This window comes from Platichthys flesus, chromosome 7, assembly GCF_949316205.1.
Source record: "Platichthys flesus chromosome 7, fPlaFle2.1, whole genome shotgun sequence".
Classification (NCBI taxonomy): Eukaryota; Metazoa; Chordata; class Actinopteri; order Pleuronectiformes; family Pleuronectidae; genus Platichthys; species Platichthys flesus.
The window spans coordinates 1,300,239-1,317,052 of NC_084951.1; the positions used below are offsets into that span (position 1 = coordinate 1,300,239).

At 39.8% G+C, this 16,814-nt stretch overlaps 1 protein-coding gene across 5 annotated transcripts in view; it reads right to left on the reverse strand.

The window, feature by feature from the left end:
• Positions 1-16,814, reverse strand: part of mthfr (methylenetetrahydrofolate reductase (NAD(P)H)) — a 48,564-nt gene that overhangs the window by 15,952 nt on the left and 15,798 nt on the right. For 2 of the 5 annotated variants that reach the window (XM_062392372.1, XM_062392369.1), the window contains 5 exons: positions 11,848-12,785; positions 8,822-9,083; positions 8,223-8,461; positions 5,069-5,179; positions 4,788-4,981 (listed from right to left, as the gene is read on the reverse strand). In XM_062392372.1, coding sequence (XP_062248356.1) covers positions 4,788-4,981; positions 5,069-5,179; positions 8,223-8,461; positions 8,822-9,069 — 792 coding nt within the window. In that variant the 5' untranslated portion in view covers positions 9,070-9,083; positions 11,848-12,785. Of the gene's footprint in view, positions 1-4,787; positions 4,982-5,068; positions 5,180-8,222; positions 8,462-8,821; positions 9,084-11,847; positions 12,804-16,814 lie in introns of all 5 variants that reach the window. The other 3 variants (XM_062392368.1, XM_062392370.1, XM_062392371.1) reach the window with 2 other exon arrangements.

Consider the following 16,814-nt stretch of genomic DNA (forward strand, 5'->3'; position numbering starts at 1 on the left):
TCTGCTGAGAGTTGCAAATGTGAGTTTCACTGTTTGTGTTTGGTTTATTCTGATCTGAGCTGTGTTGGTGATACACTATTGTTACTTTTTGATGATCTGAGATAAAATAGGTGGTTGTCTTGTTGCAATTAGGAGCACATTTGGTGACAGTCAGTCACTTGTGGGAGCATGGGATCTTTTTGTCAAACATTATAAGCAGATTTTGAGTTGTGATATTACATTGATGAGCTTTTTGATTCCTTTGGAGTTGGGAAGTCAATTTCATTTCTATTGGCTGCAGTAAATTAGTGGTTTTACTACATGATTTATGAATTGATTAATTTGTTGAGCTGTTAAGTGCTTGATTGATTTGTTGATTAATCAATTCCTAAAAGGGGGGAGGAGTAATCTAAAAAGCTTTAAGTAGCTTTAAATCTTAGCAAAAAGGCAGCTGATACTATGGGGAAATAGGACACTAAAAGTCCAAAAGTAATTACTCCTGTTGATGTAGTACAGAAGAATAATCCTTTAGTTAAAGGCATTGCAAAAATATCGGAAAAATGGCATGAACGCTGGGCTAATATTGAACGACCATGGCCGGTAGAGGGAACTATGAACCCAGATGTAATCAGAATAATGCGAGTACTTGTATCCACATACAAGGCAGCGCAAAAGATTGGCAAAAAGGGACGCAGAGAAAAGAAACAAGTGGAGCTTGGCATTCTCCAGTTGTTTGAAATTGAGGGACAGAAATTGATCAAAGCTGCAAACGATAAGAAAGATAGGGACATAGAAAATACCAGACAAACAGAAAGACAAATAACACTGAAGAACCAGGTAGAGGAGTTGCAGAAAGAAGGCTATCAACTATTGTGCATGAAAAATGCTTTGCGCTCAAGAAAACAGTTGACACTCAATAAAATGCTTCCAGTTGTCGTCCGAGGGCAGAATTTGGAGTATAGGCCTTGGCAGACTACAGATATGTCAAACATAATTGAGAAGTTAACGATTCTTCAAGATGGAGCACATTCTTGGATTTCAAAGTTGGAAGAGATTATGGTGGGAGAACAACTTGCAATGGGAGATATTAAGAGACTCTTGGCTAATCTCCTTGGAGTTCATGCTATGGGAGAAATTCTACAGAAAGCAGGACTTAATCAATATGTGGGAACTGCTGTGAATGATTCAGAGCTGTTTTGTGCAAATAGAGGTCGAGTGTGTAGAGCGCTGAAAGAGACGTTTCCGACAAATGTACATCCTGACAACATTCTTATTCAACCACTGGGACAGGAAGAAAACCCGAGAGCCTATGTTTCAAGAGCTCATCAAGTGTGGAGAAATGTCACAGGAAATTACCCTGATTTGAATCAAATGGAACAGTCAATTTTGAGAGCCAAAATACAGAAGGGGTTGCCCCTAACAGTGGGAAGAAAACTGGCAGAGGTGGTTGGTCTGGGAAGCATGGAAAAAGGTGTTTATACAGATCATATAGCCCATCAAGTGGTGCTGTACAGGAAAAAGGAACATGACCAGAAGGAACATGACAAGGATGTTCTTAGAAAACTCAATCAAATACAACTGGTGGATAATAAGAAAATGAATAAGCAAGCTCTGGTTAAACAGAATCAGGCTCCACTAGAACAATCACTACTACAATCACAGCTGAACCAGGTTCAGCTCCAATCGTTCCAGCCATCATCAGTGGTTCCAGTCATCTCCTACCAAGAGTCAGCATTTGATCAAGCACAGAACTGGAGAGGAAGGTTCGATCCAAATTTTGAATAGCATTCAGAAGAATGTTATGATTGTGGACAGTTTGCCTGTGAGTGTAACAGCTGGAGAGAATATGGAGGAGGAGAATACTGAAGAAAGTAGTTCATAAGAAAGGGGAATACATGACCCAGCAGGAAAACGCTGGACGGTCTGCAAATGCTTGGTTGCAAGAGAAATTAGGACCAATAGGAGCAGTTTCTTATTATATTAGTGATGTGTTTCCAGGGGGGAAATGGACAATGGGACTTATAATTTCACATTTACTTATAGAATGTTAATCTGTATTTTACATTTTAATTTGTATCTGTTTTGTTGTGCAAAGATACTGGTTTTCTTTTCTTTCATTCTAGAAGATATTGGGGAAAGATCACTGAGAGGGTGGTTGATGTTCAGGGACTCAGACACTTCAAAGAGGAAAAATACGGATGGACTGAAGGACTCTGAACAAAGATAAAATATCCAGATTCAACATGTCATCACTACAACTGAGAGTCAATGCTCCTGAGAAACTGCAGTGTTCTTTATTTTTATGTTTTCTCCGTAGATGTAGAAGTGATATTAAAAATGAATTATATTCTTTGAAATGTTAATTACTTAGAAAATTACATTTTCTAAGTAATATACTGGGATATCAGTTGTTTTCTTTTCCGTTATCTTTAAGGATAGTGGTGTTAGGCAGGGAAAGGTCCATTGGAAGCTCCAATGGGGCAACCAGGCTGACTTTGGACATTATTTTGTTTTTATTTGCTGAGAGTCCCATATATGTATTTGCTTAAAGTAATTTCCTTACAAAATTTGTTAAAATTTCTAATTTCAGTAGCATGGAGTATGACGTATGGCCGCCTGGGCAGAGGGGTCGTGAGAGAATTTTCCTGTCTAGTTTGTTTGATGGATATTTAAGGAAAGATAGCTGCCTGACAGGTTTTTCACTCTCACTCCTATACTCCATAACTGTTGCTATATTGTTAAATTATAATGTAGACAATGTGTTATTTTTGTCATGATCATATACCTGTATGTTTTATTCTTTTGATTGTTTCGAGACTTTGTTTAGTCTCGAAGGGGGGTTTATGTCGTGTATATTCGTTAGAGTAGACCATGTTGGGACGTGTCTTAAACACAAAGACAGGCTTATATACTTCTGGACTCTCAGACATTCTCGGAGAGTCCTCCAGGTGTTCGTGTTATTTGCACTCTGACTTTTTGGGATTACTTTTGAATTAGGGAATTATCTCTGACCAGCTAATGGATGGGTTAAGAAGGAATGTTCCTGACCTGTGTGTCTTCATGTTCGGACACAGAAACAGGCCCTTATTTAGTCAGAAATCCCATGTGGGATGTGTTTTACCTGAAGTCATGGGTGGAACCAAACTCCCTATATAAATGTGTGTAAAAACCCCAGCACGTCAGACTTTCACTATTGGCTGTGTGTCTCCGGGTATCTAGATGCCCGTCCCGACCTGTAATTTCTTGTAATAAACTTTGTTACACTGAAACTACTGGGTCCCCGGAATCCTTCCTTCATCATCAACAACTTCTACAACATCATTGACCTCTCGGCTGCATCAAATATACGATACAATCATGCACTTTTTAGAGTTGTTGAGTGAGGAGAAACTTTCGAAAATGCTGTTTACAACTAATTCTTAAAAATTAGAGCCTTCTCGTAAATTCGGCAAACTTTATAGATGAAGTTATTTCTTTCTGTGTGTAAAAAATCAGAACAGCTGCATGGAGTGAACAATATTAATGCCTTTCTTTGTCATCTTTCTGTGATGTGGAAACATCTGATTTCCAGTCACAGAAAGTTAGAAAATAAGTTTGTGTACTGCTCATTTAGTTCAGTTAAAACATCCTGCACATCGTGCAGGATAGTAACAAATTGACAGTAATAATGGACATTTACTGACAAAATGCTGAGTATGTTTCAGCCTTGTTTGTTTCAACTGAGATGAGAAGGAATTCAGATTCAGTCCGATTATAAGAAGTCACTTAGATCACCCAAGATGCACGTTAATCAGGCATAAACAGGGCCCTAGAACCTCTGAGCAGCAATGGCTGATACTACTTCAAAAGAGTGGCGATCAGCCCCCAAAATTCCTGACCTTACATAAAAGACTTTGTCCCATGTTTTGATCGTAAAGCAGTTTGCATCTCCCTCTCTCTCTTTAAACATATTGACTAATGTGTCATAGTTGAACTGGCCATCAGCAGAGCAAGAAGTCCTGCCGCATGGATGGACCAGTGGCCTGTCAAAACATTGATCAAGTTTGAACTCCTCGGCAGGCTGGCAGAATTTGGTGTATCAGTAAATATTAGATTTGTTGCATGTGTCCTGTAACAAGCAAAGATCCCAGCATGCACATCTCTCCCCTCTGTGAACCTGGTACACATGATAGCATGCTGAATGCATCTTCACATGGCAATCAAAATAATCAATCAGTGCCTTTGTGCTGTTCTTTATGCAAATAGGCATGGGTCCAAACGTGGGCCTACCCAAGTTTGCAGCCCGCTCACCATAATTTGTTCTATGCACTTCATTATAACAGAGGTAAAATGACAATCTTGGCAGTGGCCACAAGCAAATCAATGAATAGGCACTGAGAAGAGCAAAAATGCCTTCATTGTGAAACAGTAGCATATGAGAGGACTTCAATGTGACCCAGGATGCTTTGCAATAACAAAGCTAAAAGAATGTTTCCATGTTCAATTCAATTTTATATTTATAGTGCTAGATCATAGTATACTTTATTTCAAGGATCTTTAGAAAGTAAGGTCGAGACATTACAAATTATAGAGAAACCCAACAGTTTCCACTATGAGCAGGGCTCTTTGTGACTGTGGAGTGAAAAAAACTGCATCCCAGACCCTTCCCTTATGTGGTCAAAACTATGAAAAGGACTAGAGATATAGAAATTGCTTAAGTATATTTAGTTTAACAGGACATGCTTGAATTTCTCAATTTAACTGTGATAGACCTGTTTCACATGATGATAATAACAGTATTCTGGTTCCTTATGGCAGCAGTGAGATACCTGAATGGGGAAGATTCCAGGTAGGATGGGACACATGATACCAATTGCTCTGCAGTCATCCAGAAACTTGAGGAAAGTGTCTGCCCTGAAGAACAACTGAGTGATTACAAAGTCTGCTCCAGCATCCACCTTCTCTTTAAGGTGTCTAAGATCGGCCTCATAGCTCTCTGCTTCAGGGTGGCCTGTGGGGTAGCCTGGACATAGCAGCATATTTGGATATAAATTCACTGAACAATACCACCTTTTAGTATCAACAATTAATCACATGGCTGAAAACATACCAGCAACACAAATGTCAAAGTAGTCATCAAACTCTGAACGGATATGTTTAACAAGGTCGATGGCATAGTTGAAGCCTTCCTCCTCTTCTTCCCAGTCTACTCCCATTGGGTCTGTGGAGATATCAGGAAAGTGAAAGTCTTAAAATTAGTAAAAACCAAAAGACAAATACATGCATACACACAGACCACGTACTAAGTATAAGTGAACTTTGTCATTCAGACCATAGAACAATAAGTGAGCAGTAGAACGAAATTGCGTTTCTCCTAGCTCCATGTGAAAATATAAAAAGGCAAGAAACTTAATACAACAAAAAGACCTAAAAGAAAAACTAAGGCATAGATTTTTTGGGGTTTGAAAACGTCCACTTCATCTCACAGTGGTTGGATTATTGCACAGAGTAACCATAAACACTGGTAATATCAATAAGGTGCTTGAGTGGCGCACATTTGATTATTTCACATAAAATAGCAGCAATAATTGGGGCTAGACATCCATTCCAGGGTGTGAGGATTATGACGTTATCTCCTCTCTGATCAGTCGTCCTAAGTCCCCTTTGCTGTGGAATCTTTGTTGATACTCATCAACCTCTAGCTATTATAGCAGTTTGTTTTTGCAGACATTAGAACACTGAGCTAGTAGTTGTTTCTCAGTTAGCTTGAAAAAGCTACTTAACGACCATTGACGCAGACCCTGGTGACCCAACTACTTAACGTCAGAGCCGGTATGATTCTCCTAGTTATCCTTTCACTCATGAAGGTAATCAGGTAGCATTCACAGTCTTGCTTAAGGACCAACACAAGCCACTCTGACAGTGATAGCCTTTGAAAGCATGATGATTTTGTATTGCAATCAATTTATCTAAAATTGTATTTAATACTGTTGCACAGTATTTTTCAACCAAGTCAACAGGTGCAGTATCTATGATTGAATACACTGCTCCAAAAAATGAAGGGAACACTTAATCGTCACAGTATAACAGCATTAAACTTGAGATATCAATCTGTTAGATTAGATTTATTAGGCATAAGTGATTATGAATCAATCTTACCTGCTATGGTCCAAATGAAGGTGACAACTATCATGCATAGAGAGGCGGAAGCAAGAACCCCCCCCTCCCTACCCACCTGAAATGATAATGGTTTTGCATGTGGTGTTCACAGACAGTTGCTCTCTCCTTATCCTTCCTGACTAAATCTTCTCTAGTTTTGTGTTCTGCTAGTGTCCTTGTCACTACTGGTAGCATGAGGTGGTACCTGCAGCCCAATCAGGTTGCACAGGTAGTCCAGCTTCTCCAGAATGGCACATACATACAGTTGCAATCAGAAATATTCAACCCCCTCACCTCAATAGACATTAACAGTTCCAGTTCCAGTTTGGTTTCATCAGTCCATAGAACTGTCACCCAAAACTCTGTAGGCTTATCCAAATTCCTCCTGGCATATTCTAGTCGACTTTTGATGTTGCTTGTGGTCAAGAGCTGAGTGCTTCTTGGAGCCGGCCATTAAGTCCTTTATTATTCAGTGCATGTCTTATAGTTGCCACTGCAGCACTTGTACCAGCGTTCATCAGGTCATCCTGTAGGTGTCTTGCAGTCACACAGGGGTTTCACTGAGTTGTTCTGACTAAGTTGCTGAGGGTCCTTGATGAAATGCTGGGCTTTCTTCCATGGCCAGGCATGTTTGTAGCTGCTCTATCAGTTGTAAACTTCCTTATAATGTTCCCAATTGTGTCTCTTGAAATATAATTTTTTGGGGAATTCTTCTTCTACCCAAGGCCTTTCAGTGTGATGAAATAATCTCCTCTCTCAGCTTTTGTGTAAGCTCCTTTGTCTTTCCCATGATTGCAACTCACCTTGAATACCTTCATGGGTGGGGTTTATATATGCATCACAGCTGAAGCAAATGAAGGATCAGTGTAGAGTTCCCAAAGAATTAATAATGTTTCAACTCAACTTTAGGACAAAAAAAAACTGTCAGACAGCTTTAAAAACAACAATATTATATAGGGGTTGAATAATTGTGACATGGCTATCTTAACAAAATATACTGCTACACACAAATCCAACATCATGCATTTTCCGTGTTGATTTTCTTTATCATTCAACTCATAAAGAAGGCATTCGAAGCAGAATCCTGATCAAAGAACAAGATTCTGTCTACTTTAATTGATAAATCCTTAAAATCTTTGGGGGGTTGAATATTTCTGAATGCAACTGTATGTGCGATGACAAGAAGGTTTACTGGGTCACCCAGCACGGTCTCAAAAGCATGGAGGAGATACCCGAAGATCAGCCGTGACAGGGGGAGAGCTGGACAGGGCTGTAGAAGGGCATCAGTAGGATGACTATGACCAGTGTATATTTTAAAACTTACTCAGCAACAACAGGCAGTATGTGGTCAGTAGCAGTTCATCATCATTATACGCATCATCATTAATCAAACTTTAGCCGGATTATTAAAGACCCCTTTCACACCAGCCAAAAACATTTTTGCCTGCTGCCGTTTGGCCGACGGTACCGCAGCATCCGGGCCCGCACCACCAGGCTCAGAGACAGTTTCATCCCCCAGGCCATAACACTTTTAAACTCATATGAACTGCAACAATAGCACCGTGACATATTTGCAGATTGCACTATTGTTGTTTTATTTTCTGTTCAGCTGTTTATCTATATATATATATATATATATATATATATATATATATATATATATATATATATATATTTTACATGGTGATATTCTATTTTATACTATTTCTATTTTATTTTATAGATTGTAATTACTTGAGCATTGCTAGAAGAGAGCCTGTGACTCAAGCATTTCACTGCCAGCGACTGCTTAATGTTATTGTTGTGCATTTGATAATAAAAATCTTGAATCTTGGTACTGAGAGTATTTCATATGGTTTTGGATCACAAGCATAAAGCCACAGTGTTTTAAAGGGGACTGCATTATTGTTACTACCCCCTGACTGGTCAGGGATGGCAAAGGTCTGTCTCAGGGTGCTGAGGTTGAACATCACAGCAAGGAAGTACAAACTCATAGAACTAGAGTTACATCCAAAAAATGCTATTTCCCTAACCACTTTGAAACACTAAAGAGAGAAGGAGACAGTCCTTTTATATAAAAGATATACAAATGTCAGCTCTCCTACCTCCTCTGAGTGACATGATGTTCTTGAGGCCCAAGTGCTTAGCTTTGGCCAGGTAACCAGTAATCTTTTCTTTGGTCTGATTGCAACAGGTCAGGTGGAGGATGCTCTCCAAGCCACAATAGTTGACGGCTGTGCTAGCAATCATCATTGAAGAGGTCTCCTTGTCTGAGCCTGGATCCCCTGCTGGGTGCCAGGTAATGTCTATGAACAGGGGGCCACCAGAACCCATCCGGTCAAATCTGAAATACAGTGATATGACTTAAGATTTGGTCCAGCCATTTGGTTACAATACTCAATTCCAGAAGGATTAGTAAAAATGTTGTGATCATTAACAGAAGAGCTTGAGAACTTTGGCTAAATCAAAATAGGTTACTGTGCAACTTGAGCTGTTTCACTGCAATGATAACAAAGAACGTCTTGTCGGCTACAGCTGTAATTGACAGTTTGTTCTGTTAGAGCAGACATTAACAAGTTACAAGTTAATTTTTTCCTAAATTATTTGAAAACATTTATGTCTCTGTGTTTGGGCTTTGATGAGTCTAATCACTACATCTTTATTATATCAAATGTTATGTTCATTCCAGCTTGATCTCACATGCCTTGAGATGAGGTTGACCGCTCCACTGGCTGTGCGAGGAGGAAAGAATTCCAGTGAGAACCAGTGGTCTCCGGACTCCATCCTCCTCCGCATCTTGTCCCGCAGCCTGACCGACCGGTCTGCGTCCAGCAGCGGCGTGGAGCACCGGGAACTCTCCTTGGAGCTCTCCCCGCTGCTGTTGCTGGCTCCGCTAGAGTCACTCTTAAATGGCTGCAGAGTAGCGTCCACTCGTTGATCCTTGTTCACCATGATGGTAAATTGTACTGAAAAGTATGGAGGACGAAACATGACTTAAGTATAAATAAATGTATAAATAAATACATAAATAAATGAGGAAATAAATAATGAAATTAGAAAGTGGTGGTAAAAAGGTATATATTCTGGAGTAATTTGACATGGGCATGGTAAAATGGCTCAACAGCATCCCCTGTGGGACGCAAACCCTGAGTACACATTGACCGATCTTCACAAAAATCAATACTTTCAGGCGTGTTGGTTTATCCTAAATATGAGAAGAGCCGGACTGGTCCAATTTAAATATTTATTGAGATGCAATGAAAGTTGAACAACATAGCTATGGACAATTATCACAGCCTAGGCTAATTAAGTTAGCAATAGGTAGTTAATAATGGCTCCGAACAAAAGGGGTTTGATATAGTTATAACAGTAGATTTAATATGATTGGTTATGAAAGATTGAAGGGGAGTCACCGCAAATCAATTTGGTTCTCCCTTGTTGGTGCACAGGCATGTCCACGCCTCTTGGCACAGAAATCCAGGAAGTGACAAGAAGCCGCTCTCTGTGACGCTACTACTACTCTGATAGTTGCTAAGCAAAATGTTCTCTTCATGAAAGGCCTTGACACAGCTGATGCCATGTGGGCCATTGGAGAAAGGAATATGATGTTCCTGCTATATTCAAACAATGTCCTGTTGATGTAAACATTAGGATCCTCGAAACCAAAACAACGAGACAAAACAATGTCAACAAAGTCACTCTGTCCGACCTCCAGAACTTTATCAGACAGCTGCTTGAAATATATTTGTGAATGACTCTAATGGAATAATGGTTTAATACCAAAAGTTAGAATTCAGAACAATTATAAGATTCATTATTAACAATATGCAGCAAGGGTTATTTATATATCATTTATATAAAGGCCTTATATATGACCCAACTGCTCATGCTTCCCCCCCCCCCCCTTTAGTTGCAAATAGTTTCAGTCAGACCCAAATACCATCTAGAATTTAAATTCCTAACAATCCCTCTTTTCACACCATTTTCATGGTGTGAACAACTTACTGGGGACATCCATGTACCCCTAACCACCATCCCATCCAGTGCTGTTCGGACATAGGTTTAAGAGTCAATGATCTTGGATTTTAGCCTTGTTGAGATCCTTTTGTGGAATTAATACTTTCCGTTTGTCAGGTTGCAAGAGGTGCAGCTGTCACCGGATGGGAGTGGGTTGTGGAGACATGGAGCCCAGATCCCATAGATTGAAAGGAAACAAACAGAAAAGTGATTAATATGCTCCAGTACGTAACTGAGTTTAAAGTTGATTATATAAACTTATATTTGCAAAGGAAAATAAACAAGTAAACAAAAACAAGACATACAGGTAGACCCTTCTTTTGAGGTCAACAATTTCTTTAAGATTTTGAGGAGTAGTAGCCTAATAAGTGGACATTAAAAAATAAAGATTCAAAAAGTGGCAGAAGAGTGACAAAAATCTTTGGCATTTCATGAAATATTAAATGATCAACAAGCTAAATTTCAATAAGCAGCAGATATGACAGCGTTTGAGTATTTGTGTTCAAACCATTCTCCAAAAATCATCTGACTGCTTCTATACATGATAATTCAGAAGCTTTGACTTCAAATTGCCCTGTGTTAACACAGGAATCACATACATAGGAAAAATGTGTTAGAAATGAGATTCAACAAACCGTTTCAGAGTTGACAGCTGAAACAGATTAAATAAAAGTTATTCTGACACACTTTTCTTTCACGAAAAAATAATAAAAACATAAGTAGAGCTTAACAACACCTTTCAAATTAAGAGCATTGGATGTTAAGATAATTGGTGAAACCAAAAACTAAAAACCTTCTTCCCTGGAAATTAAGAGTGTGTTGCAACAAAATTTAAATATAATTATAGATATGGCATTCAATAAAGTGTAAACAAAGGGCTTGTATTATGGTTTGTGCTTTTCATTTAAGATGAAACACGTTATGAGTTAAAGTGTTTTAGACCTCTGATCCTTGAATTGGATTCAGATTTATTCCTCTTTAAGTGGTGAAACATATTTATTTTAGGTCTCAAGAGTCTTACAATACTTAAACTGAGGATGAATCAAACTCCTATTCTAAATTGCCCTGTACTCTGTGGTCAGCGCTTTGAATGGCGCATCAGAAACAGGGAAACGGCCCATAGGCATTTGTATGGTCTTTTAAGTGTTGTGTGAATTGCATGTATCGTATTTGTGAAGTTCTCTACCAGAGCTGTCATGTGTTGATGCCACCAGAGTATTTCTATGTTCTTCTGAGTCTGTTTCATACTGATGTGTGTGGGTCCAGGGGCCTGTTTGAGAAATATCTGGGCTAGTTTGGATTGGAGATCTTCTCTGAGTTTGATCTCTTCTTGGGAGAGGGCCTCAGAGTTATGTGGGGCGTGTGTCCGATATCATTCCATTGGCCATGTTGATGGGTTTGGATCCTTCAGGTGATGTCAGGGTGTTTAAGCACCTGAGCTCTTTTGGTTTGTCGGGGCCGGTGTAAAGGTTATTTCCTTAAAGTTCAGAACTGCAGTGATGCCGTGGTTCGAGTTGACTTTTTAGGGGGTGACATATAAAAATGTGGCTATAATGTCACCTATAATCCAGGTGACTGTTTTTCCTAATTCAATGGCGGTGAGGGTTTTGTTTAAAAGTGGGTATTGGGCTTTATTTATACATGATAAGGGGATGGACTCTCCATTAGTTTTAAAAGGTCACTATGGGGTCTAATTCGGGTGTATGACGTTACCTTCTGTGGACACTGGGCAACTTCATTGGTCATAGTCGTTGCTGTGTTCCCCGGCGGCAGTTGGCATCTGGTGTGGGTGCAGGGGGCATGCCTCTTCCTCGGCTTCGTCCTGGGGGTCCTCCGTGATGGGGGCCTTGTCCTCTGTAGGGGTTAAGGTTAGGGTTAGGTGGTGGTCCTCTTTGTCCCTCATAAGGGCAGTCTCGGACACAATGTTCAGATTGGCCGCATATGTAGCATCCAGTATTGGAGTTTCCTCTTGGTTGACCTCTATACTGACCACGGCCGTACCCCCCTCTTGGTCTGAAGGGAGGGGGTTGAACGAATGAAGGCATGGTTTGATTGTCTCTTTCGATGTTCCTAGCCTGCACTACTGCGCCTGCTATTTCCAAATGTAATCCTGACACGGCAGCCATCTGATTAAGGGGCTCCTCCCATGACCGACGATTCTGCAGCTCTTGAAGTTCTCTCCGAACTTTCAGTCGTGATTTTTCCACTTCTCTGAGGTTGTTGCTTAGCTCAGCCACCTCCTCCTCAAACTGTCGCTTCATACTAATTCTTTCGGTGTCTGCACTTCGCAGACTCCCTCTCAGTTTGGTGTTTGATCGGCTGAGAGTGTCCCGCTCTTTGCTGACCTCACTGAGGTTGCGTTACAGCTCCATACTCTCTTTCCTGTGGTTTTCTGCTGCGTCCTGACTTTGGTTGGGCTGGCGTTTGCCGTTCATCACATCCCGTCTCAGTTGGTCTCTACTCTCCTCGTTCTCTGCGAAAGAAGCTCTGCACTGGTGCAACTGTTCAAGGGCAATATCAGCACGTGACTGAAGGTCGATACTTATCTCTCGTAGACTCTGGATTTGACGTTCGGCCTCGCAGGCTGCGTATTCCAGCTGAGAGAGAAGCTGCAGCAGGGTGGTGGGGGTCTGGACAGGGGCGGCGGCCATCTTTCGGGATAAAACACACTGTTTTTGACAGGTTATTATTTATTCTTTAGCCTGTTAATAATAATACCTCCAGAACAGCACACTTCATCAGTATTCCAAGCAGAAGGGACAGACTCAGAATAAACCAGATCCTCTACTTCAGCCACTCAATGTTTTTGTAGCGCTGTGACATGTCGATGAATGTGTGTGTATTTTGGTTGGTCGGTGTTGGTCGTGGTGGTATGTCAGGGGTGTGTATCTCTGTCTGTAAAAAGTTAAAATCAGAATCCGACTCAAAATTCTAATTCAAAATCTAAATCTAAATCCAAATTAAAACTAAAAATTAAATTAAATTTAAAATTAAAATTGAAACCAATAACAAAGACAAAAATAAAACAAAACAAACTTAATAAAATATTAAATAAAACCTAATTTATTATACAATTAAACAAGCAAATCCAATGATGTCAGTTGTAACCTGAGCTTTAATATCTTTAGTTTTCCCCAGGTGTAATACCCTTTATCAGCAACCAGTTGGTGTATAGAGGCCAAAATGGCAAAAGTATTAATTCAAAAGGTCTAAATTTTTCTATTTTGATAATTTCAGGCAGCACAGAATTAAGTTGAAAGTTTAGGTTGAATTTCTCATCCTCATGACTGATTTGGTTTATCGCAAGCACATGAATGACTTCAGCTCTAAAAAATATAAGTCAGTATTAGAGCATTTCCACAAGACTCAAACATTCATCCCTCTTTTGAAACAATTATCCTTTGCTTTCACTTGATATGAAACAGTTGTTAGATTATAATTACAGACATAATCGATCATTGTTTAAACATAAATTGTTGCGAAAAAAAAAGATACAAAATAAAAATGGGTGGAGTATCGATTTATATTCCAAAGAGATCAGATCGATTTTCCCTTCTCATCAAACTCGAGCAGAACAAGCAGACCAGCTCTGTCTAGCTTCACAGGGCTCATTGCATCAGAGAATCAAGTTCTCCATACTAAAAAACAAAAAAAAAATTTGTTTCATTGTCACAAAACCACAGTTGAGGATGACACTTTTCAAGGGTGTAAATGGCTAATAAATATCAAAAAACAAAGAAAGAAAAATCAAAAAACATAAAATTTTGACTGTACTCAGAGATGGACTTTTAAAGGACACATTAATGTGATTTTGTAAGGTTGGTTAATCACTCCTCCTTGAAGTTATATTATGAATCAAATTAATAAATTGTGAAGTATTAAACTGGTGTCTACTTTTATCCCTGCTGTCGGGTAAAAAATAAGATATTAAATGATCTGATTTTATGTAGAAATGTGGAGGCCTAAACCTTTTCTCCTTTCCTCTAATGGATAGGATATATTTGAAAAATCTGAAACCACAAATTTGTGCCTACAAAGTATAATTTTAACAATTAAGTTTGGAATTTATTACTTCTGAATGTAGCAATAGTAAAAAACAAACAAACATACAAACAAAAACCACACAAACAAACAAACAAACAAACAATCAAGCCTCCTAATGATGTCAACGCCAGATGCAACCTGAGCTGTAAGGCCCTCTGGCTATTCCCCCGATAGCTTCCTCTCCCCCAAATACCCTTTATCAGCTACCAGACAGCAGGCGTATATCTGCCTCTGTCTATTTTCCTATTTTTTCTAGGAAAAAGTTGTTTTCCTGTCAGTCAGTTTTTCGCTCAGTCAGTTTTTTCTGTGTCTCAGTCAGCAGTGTGACCTTGACTCTTTTTCCTCTCCTCCTCTCTCGTTTTCATAGACATACTTTTTCATTCAACCTAGATTTAGTATTTTTTGTGATTCCAGGCAGCCTAAAAATAAATTGAAAGATTATTCCCCTATTTTGTCCCAATTTAGTTTGAATTTCTAGTCGCTATTTTGTTTATAACAATAGCACAAAGTTAAATCTGAAATCAGGTATATTAACTTCCCCTCAGAATAAGCTCTTTAAGCCAGTGATTGATAATAAATAAATGCCCTGAGAATAAACTCAAAGTTTAATTCAAACTAGGGCTACGTTGTAGCACTAACGGGCCCGAGCACAGGCAATTTCAAGTCTGTTGCGGTCGGGGAAGAGAGAACGTTCGATGACCAAGCGCTCGTCTCAGCGTTGCATGCATTTGCGCACTGCTGCGATATAAACGCTTCACTTCCTGTAGCCAGCAGGTGGCGCTATGATTTTAAGTCATGCTGTCTTTGTTGATGTCATCAGGTCGCGCTTCTTGTCTTACATGTGTAGTTTGAACTCGATTGGACCAAATATGTCCAAGATACAGAAGCTTGTGTTTTGATGGCGTTTAGTCACATTTTGACGCCTCGCCACGGTCACACGGTGTGGCGAAAAATTGATCTTTCAATAACTTTAGATCTCCATCTTGTTGTGATGACACTCGTCTAAATTTTCAGTTGATCTGATGAAAGCTCTCCAAGAAGTACTTGAAAATAAAAAACATGGAATATGGTCCAAATAGAAAATGGCGGGGTTCCTGTTGCGTTTTTCAAATTGCTCCGAGCGCGTTTTTTGTGCATCTGGTGATGATACACAACTGTCTTCAATTTCGTGAGGATCAGTGAATTCTAAATGAGGTGTTTCTCCATAAATGAGGGGAAGCTCCGTTGGTTGCGCTGTTGAGCCATTTTGCCACGCCCATTCTTTAAAACCATCTGAATATCTTCAAGGGAGGGGGGCTGATGATACACACATGTAGTTTGAGGGAGATGGACCCATGAACACGGAAGTTAAAGCGTTTTTGTGTGTCATGGCGAGCTGATGTGACGCCCCGCCACAGTCAGACAGTGTGACGAAAAGTTGTTTCTTTGATAACTTTAGATCTCCATCTTGTTGTGATGACGCTCGTCTAAATTTTCAGTTGATGTGATGAAAGCTGTACGAGAAGTATATCAAAGTAAAAGATTATGGAATATGACCAAAATGGCCACGAAATCGAAAATGGCGTGCTTCCTGTTGCGTTTTTCATATTGCTCCGAGCGCGTTTTTTGTGCATCTGGTGATGATACACAACTGTCTTCAATTTCGTGCGGATCAGTGAATGCTAAATGAGGTGTTTCTCCGTAAATGAGGGAAAGCACCGTTGGTGGCGCTGTTGAGCCATTTTGCCACACCCATTTCCAAATACCCCAGATTACGTAAATTTTCACGAGGCCCATAATCTGCCCTATAGATGTTGAATGCATTCTGTAGTGAGAACACATTCAAGCACATGTCCTACACCTCCATGAGAGGGGGGAGGGGTGAGAAGGGGGAGGGATGAGAGGGGTGAAAGGGGGTGGGGTAAGATGGGGGCGGGTTGATCTGAGGAGGTCTGTTTTAGACAGAGTAAAAAGGTGCTGTTTTAAATTATCCTTGGGGTATTTTTACCAAAATATTTTACAGACATTTCATTAAGACCCCAAGGAACCATATCAACTGTGTTGAAATGGAAATAATATGTCCCCTTTAAAGCGAATATGTCCTCTTTAAGCGGTTTCGTGTGTCATGGTGAGCTGATTTGACGCCCCGCCACAGTCAGACGGTGTGTCGAAAAGTTGTTTCTTTGATAACTTTAGATCTCCATCTTGTTGTGATGCCACCCGTCTAAATTTTAAATTGATGTGATGAAAGCTCTCCGACAAATAAATCAAAGCGCACGATGTACAAAAACAAGACATTTCCTGATGCCACCAGGGGGCGCTTTCCTTTTAAGTCATGATTTCTAGGTAGATGTCTTCCGGTCGCGACTCTTGTCTTATATGTGTAGTTTGGAGTCGATTGGACAAAATATGTCTAAGTTACAGAAGCTTGCTTATATTGGCGTTTAGTCGAACTTTGAGACCTCACCACGGTCACACGGTGTGATGAAAAGTTTAAATATTGATAACTTTAGATCTTCATCTTGTTTTGTAGAGTCTCATCTAATTTTTAAGTTGATCTGATGAAAGCTCTCCGAGTAGTACATAAAAACATAACACGTCTTAAAAACAAGACATTTCCTGTTGCCCCCAGGGGGCGCTGTGATTGTAAGTCACAA